This window comes from Physella acuta, unplaced genomic scaffold (genome assembly GCF_028476545.2).
Source record: "Physella acuta isolate Inbredline_101_S28 unplaced genomic scaffold, ASM2847654v3 ptg001204l, whole genome shotgun sequence".
In the NCBI taxonomy this organism is placed as follows: domain Eukaryota; kingdom Metazoa; phylum Mollusca; class Gastropoda; family Physidae; genus Physella; species Physella acuta.
Window position 1 is genome coordinate 1 of NW_026732721.1, and position 7,246 is coordinate 7,246.

A 7,246-nucleotide genomic window follows, 5' to 3' on the forward strand; every position below is an offset into this window, starting at 1 on the left:
TATATGAATAGTAGTCGTAAGAAAAAAAGAAACGAATGCATTGACATTGTTTTGTTTTGTTCTTTTTAAAAAACGTATACTAAAAATGTATTGTTTAAATTAAAAGCATTTTAACTTATTTAAACATAACCCTAATTCAATTAAAACCAGAGAAATACACAATGGTTGCTCTTGCTAAATCTTTAACCCATTACATAACTTTCACCTCAACACAAACACGTTAACCTTATACACATAAACGTCAACACTTAACGAGTTGCCACCAAATCAAACGTACCGTCTCGTCTGGGAAACTGTGAATGGAATCCGCCAGGCAGTTCCCCCTCATTTTCAAGGTCATCAGTTTGGGGATGTTCAAGGTCATGGGCTGCTCGAGGTGGATGAAATAGTTCTCGGACATTCCAAAAGAATGTGTGTAACTGATGTTCATCTTCCACCTGCTGGCCGCGCTGGCCACGATCTCAGCTCCGTGGAACAGTTCTGGGAACAGTTACAGGTAAATGTTAGCTATTAACCCAAATGTCTCGAGTTCGGATCCTGGGCCCGAATCTATGAGACGGCCTTGAGTTCACCAAGAAACAGATGAACTCTACTTCATCTGCCTGTGTGTCTTGGACACTAAAGGAAAAAATATGATGATGTTCAGAGCAGTATTGGTGAAACACACTGATTAGGGAGGGAGGGGGGGCTTTCATTGGTATATCTGGCGTGGTGGCATATATAGCTGTAGCTGATGTGGGGGTATATACTGGTTTACCTGATGTGGGGGGGGGGCATATATTGGTTTACCTGATGTGGGGGGGGGGGGGGCATATATTGGTTTACCTGATGTGGGGGGGGGGGCATATATTGGTTTACCTGATGTGGGGGGGGGGGGCATATATTGGTTCACCTGATGTGGGGGCATATATTGGTTTACCTGATGTGGGGGGCATATATTGGTTTACCTGATGTGGGGGGGCATATATTGGTTCACCTGATGTGGGGGCATATATTGGTTTACCTGATGTGGGGGGCATATATTGGTTTACCTGATGTGGGGGGGCATATATTGGTTTACCTGATGTGGGGGGGGGGGCATATATTGGTTTACCTGATGTGAGGGCATATATTGGTTTACCTGATGTGGGGGGGCATATATTGTTGTAGCTGATGTAGAGACATACATTGACCTTTATTCTACATAAAGCTGGAGACTGCAAAACAAAGAGTATTCTATACAATATTTTACCCTAAAGACTACGAAGTCGAGGAATATATTTCGACCTTTTAAATGGCAGATTAAGTTGGCTACAGAGCTCCGTGTACTTGATACCGCTTACACACAATTGTATTTGTTTAATGTGTTATTTTTAAAACAAAAAAATATCTCATAAAGTAAATTTAAAATAGATATTATACTAACCGCATCCAGAAAATTAACCGATTTACTCGGATACAATATTTTGTCAATAGTTCTGACCTTTTCCCACTCCCCCCGGGGGTATCCGGATAAAGTTATACGCCCTTGAGTACTCCAGGCTCGTCCCATAATAAAACATGGTGCCGTCTGCTGCAGTATGAGGATGTGCTGTACCGATGTGAACCGCTACAACTTTTCGAAGTTCAATCTAGAACAATTTTAGAATAAAATTAAAATTAAAGTTAGCTATAGGCGATACATTTACAGACAAAAGTAGTTTTTTTTAATTCTTTGAACATCACGTAACGTACTCAACAATTAAAGAAAGTTGGAGTCGCTGAAATGAGATGTAATATGTAATATATAAACATATTATGAATCTAGTTTAAAGACAACGTCACTCCAATTACGGAGTGGGTGACTGGGTTCAATGTTCGATTGGTCATCGTGATGACCTACTACCTACCACGTCCAATGGTTGATACGTCATCACGATGACCGAATACCATCCAGGTCCATTGGTCGATTGGTCATCATGAATACCTGCTACCAATCGTAAAAACCCGAAAGCCAAACATGTGTCGTCAAATAAGTCTTGAAATAAACAGTACCACGTTAAAGAAATAAGGAGAAAAATACAAAAGAATGGACTGGTTTAAACTGGGAAAGACACTGAAGATGACGGAGTACATAGATGACCTGATGAAGATGATAAAAAGACACGTCTAGAAAACAACGGAACAGGAACAGAGAGGAATGTACGTTTCAACATAAGTGCCAAATATTTTTTATCTTAAACAAAAATAACGTGCATTCACTTTCATAAACAAAGCAAAAACACTTTTAAATATATATATATATATATATATATATATATATATATATATATATATATATATATATATATATATATATATATATATATATATATATATATATATATATATTTGGGGGGGGGGGGGTGACTAATATGTAGCACTATTTACTTGGTCTTTCTTTGAGAGTGTATCCAGAGTCACCTCGTTGATTAAGGTTGACTCCGTCAGCGCAAAGATTCGATCCCCGAACTCCACAATATTGACCGCCGTGTTGTCGTACTTGGCTGGGGGCTGCGGTATGAAGTAGCTGAAGAATCTGAGGATCAATGCTGTTAAGTGAGAGGGAATATCGATGCTGTCTTGTTAAAATGATGACAAAAAGTAGACAAAAAATCTAAAAATTTACACTGTCTCTTTAAAGTGATGCCGAAAAATAGACAAACATATTTAAAATTTAATTTTACACTGTCTTGTGAAAGCGATGACGAAAGGTAGCCAAAAGTTCTGAAAATTTACATTGTCTTGTGAAAGAGACAGAGAAAAGACTGCTCAGTAGCGAAAGGAAGACCTTTAGATGGATGCCGACTTAACCGTTACATCCAATCCAGCTCACCGACTAAAAATACTTTTACACGGGTCTGGGAAGCTGGAGCCGAAGTTGTCCCCCACCAGCCGGTTGAACTTGACACACTTCTTGTACTGCTCCGTGTCCAAGATGGAGGACAGGTAGGTCACCTTGCCCTGGTGGATGCTCCACCTGTGGATGACCGCCAGACCGTCGAAGGCGTGGCTCCAGCGGGTGTCCCCCATCTTGTAGATGCCGCTGCCACACCTGTACAGGGACCCGTACAGCCAGTCCGGCAAAGTTCCTGGAAATATTTTGTTCTCAAGCGTTAGTTTGTATTAATAAATACAAAAAGGTAATACTTCTGGTCAAATGTTATATTTTGTTTTACAATATGTGTAGCAAAAAAAAAGGATTGTTTAAAAATTATAATCCTTTACACACACACACACACACACACACACACACACACGCACGCACACACACACAACACACACACATACATACACACACAAACATATATATATATAATTATGTATATATATATATATATCATAAGGAAGGTAGCATATGTGAAGTGTATTTAACGTGGTGCAGAAGGAATTTTTCAAGTGCACGATCCCTTTAAATATTAAATTATTTAAATCTTAGATTCATGATTTAATTTAAACCAGTTTTACACAATGGAATACAGTTTAGCTTTTAGTTAGTGTTACATTATTTGTTTATGTTTAGATTTAAGTTTAGTGTTTCAGTTATGTTAAATGTAAACAATTATATATTTTTGCGATAAATAGTGTGGGGTAGTTTTTTAAATGTGTATCCAATTATTCAAGATACCAGAAATTTAGTGAGCCAAAATTATTGAATAGAAAAAGAGCGTTGTTTACTTGGCCTGGAAATAACATATAATCATTTATTTAAAGGAATGTTTTTTATTCACTTGATAACTTAAATAAGTAAAATATATCGATCATGGGATTCAATTTTCTTCCCCGCATTATTACATTTCTATACGTTATTTTTCTATGTACCTGTGGTAGTATAGGTATTTTTTACAAATATCAAGTGTGTCTTATCTACAAATGGTCGATATAATTACAGCACTTGTTAAAAATGTATTATTTTTATAAAGTCGCGGTCAGTATAGGTTACTTTTCGGTCACTGTAATCGCGATGATTGAGAAGGCTATATTTTTTACAAGCTTTTTTTAGTTCGCAACGTCTGTTTTTTTTTTGTTTTTTTTTTTTAATGTTTTTGGTTTGTTTGTGAGTTTGTGGCAAATGTTGTAATTTCGACCAACTTCTAATGCAGTGATTTCGTTCAAACTTTCCGTATACGTTCCACTTCGATGACAATTTTAGTCTATCTATTTTTAAATTTAATTAGATACCTAATTAGTTAATAAAAATTGATTAAATGGGTTCGAAACTAAGGGGAGATAACAAAATTAAATCACTCGATAGATTACCATATTCAATAACATAATTGGAGATAACTAAAGCTTTTGTCGCTAAAATAGGTAAAAGATCTCATAAGCGACAAAAGTTTTTTATGAAAGAAAGTGAAATAGTTTTATTTTCAGTGCATTTAAGCGCTTCTTGCTATAAACGTATTTTGTATTTGTTTGTTTTTTTCGTGGTAAACTGTAAACTGTGTTCTATTGCTAAAATTGGCATCTGAAATTTGCTTACATGCGAATAACAGACAGACGAAGAGACATCCCTCAATTTGCCCTTTTATTCCTGTAGAATGTTATCATCTAACAGCATGCAGAAGGTGCTTCTTGGTCCCAGTGCTTCACAAAAGGATTAGAATTGAATTGAACAGATTGACTCACCTGTCAGCTGTGTGTCCACCGGCTGGTCAAGATGGGCCGTCTGGTCTAGATCAAAATACTGCGGCAGCCTGTTCTCCATCGTCTCCGTTTCGTGCCCGTTAAACGCTGGATGAATGTGTCTTAGCCTTTAATTACTGAACATAACACCATAGCATTGTACTACTGAGATTTGTTGCTGGAGCTGCCGACTTCGAGAAAAAAATCTTACGTCAGACGATTGCAAGGTAATCAGAGAACTTTTACATAAGTGTTAAGTATCTCTAGGTGTTTTATAAATGTCCAGCAAGTGTTAATAATATGAATAAAATCGGTGTGTATAAAACAGTGGCGAAGCCAGGAATTGGTCATGGGGGGGGGTTCAAATATTTTTCCATATGTATAAAATCATATATATATATATATATATATATATATATATATATATATATATATATATATATATATATATATATATATATATATGTATATATATATATATATATATATATATATATATATATATATATATATATATATATATATATATATATATATATATATATATATATTTATATATATATATATATATATATATATATGTATATATATGTATATATATATATATATATATATATATATATATATATATATATATATATATAGTATATAGGGATGTGAGTCCATGGGAGGGGTTGTGGAGCATCAAGAGTAAGTGATATGTTTTGGGAACTGTAGGGGGGGGGTGCTTGGCCTTCTTCCCTTCCCTTGTAAGGAAAGTTCTGGATAGGCCACCATAAATGTCTCCAGCTATGGAATAATTAATTTATTTAGTGATTTATAAAATATAATTAAATTTACTACTAGCCTATTGTGTAGGCCTACTATTTGTCCTATGACTGGAACCATATGAAAAAGCCTGAAAACACCTTTTTGTTAAAAGTAATTTATACTTGATGGTATATTTTTAATAGTAATTCTATTGAAATTGAATGAAATATTCGTTGCTTGTGCCACAATGGTTGAGATATCCAATGATGAAGGTGCCATACTGTGGTTCTCAACATCCTATAGGACAACTTAACTGTCCTTCATTGTTATTATATGCATATAAAATAAATAAATAATGAGAAATACTACTAGTACTACTTGTACTAGTAGTACTTAAACAAATATAACATTTAAAACTATGTCACAACATGTACAATCTTAATAAATTGCACCTTCATCTAAAAATTGATCTGGTACATTTTATTAAGGAGTCTGGCGCAGACCATTTCACATTATTCAGCAGGGGAATCAGGATCAGAGTGCACAACAGAAAATAAAAAATTAATCACATTAGTCCTTAAAATTTAGTGTCTTTTGTTTTAAATAAATTGATAAAAATGTATATTTATTATAATTATAAATTTCTTTTGTGTTTCATTAATATTTTATAAGTATTTATAAGTATTTAACCTTCGTTCCCTGTAAATAATTGAGTTCGTCCACATAGTAACCAGGATTGTCTGGTGGCCATTTTGAATTTGTCGGTACATAATTTTGACGCGATAGTCCAGATAAACTTTAGTAATACGACCCTATCATCGATCCCATTCGATAGATTTTTAAGAATTAGTAAACACTAGTATCTAATACAGTGTTTCTTCCAGACTTTTTTCTCCGGGGGGGGGGGGCACTTGTTATTTTCGGGGGGGGGGGCGGTAGACTTTCTTCGGGGGGCGGACACTGTTAAAAGTATATATTTTCTATATAAATTATATAAATTTCATTTCGTTCGGGGGGGGGGGGGGGGGCGGTAAAAAAAGAGATGCCTGGAAGAAACTCTGATCTAATAGTTAAGTGCATCCATATTTTAAGTCCCTAGAATGTCCTGAATTAAATAGCTTCACGTCTAAACACACCATGTAGTTCACACGCTAAAACCGTGGACTAGTAGCTTTCAAATTTACATTAATAACGTGTACTAATTAAAACAAACAGACATTCAAACTTAAAATTCATTTATTAAAATGGAAATGAAACTTTAAAAATGATACTTACAACTTGTTTGAAGGCTCTAGCAAGGGTAAAATCCGTTTAGCATCATCGGTCGTCAACCTTTAAAACCGTTCGGCGAGCAACTGACTCGGGGCTGAAAGTCGGCTGGAGGTCTATATGTTTATTGAGGGCACGGCTTCGCGACCGTAAATCAGAAATACTTGAATTTACAACACAAAGTAGTTATAAAAGTGAACGTTACAACGGTGTAAAAATTGAAACAGAATTAGTTTGTTTTCGTGTATATATCGTCATTTAAAGTTTAAAAACTGCTTTTATACATCAAACGACGATAGGCTAGAATTCGCTCTTTAAAATGACATTAAGATTATGCTTCTACAACGCTTGGTCGCGAAGCCGCGACCAAATGAACCAGTGTGGGGTCGATCTGTACTCGCAAAACGGTGAAATTTGTTGACGTAACTGATACTTTTAAAACAAATATAAAACACATTCAAACAGGTGTTACAGATATAAAATACCAGATTACGATAGATAAAGACTTAAACTTTATCGACATATTATTTTTATTCTTATAGGACAACTAGAAGTAGTGAAATTATTTTTTTGAAAACTGGCCCTAAAACGCACTTTTTCGCCA

The 7,246-nt window shown here is 35.1% G+C and overlaps 1 protein-coding gene across 1 annotated transcript; it reads right to left on the bottom strand.

Annotated features, from left to right (window-relative positions):
* Positions 1-277: 277 nt before the first annotated feature.
* Positions 278-4,768, bottom strand: LOC131957077 (carotenoid-cleaving dioxygenase, mitochondrial-like; the record flags this gene model as incomplete). The annotated part of the gene is made up of 6 exons (XM_059321777.1): positions 4,762-4,768; positions 4,627-4,731; positions 2,834-3,089; positions 2,389-2,536; positions 1,463-1,610; positions 278-480 (listed from the first exon to the last, which is right to left on the bottom strand). Coding segments are annotated over exons 1-6 (867 nt in total), but the record flags the coding sequence as incomplete, so codon positions are not given.
* Positions 4,769-7,246: the final 2,478 nt, after the last annotated feature.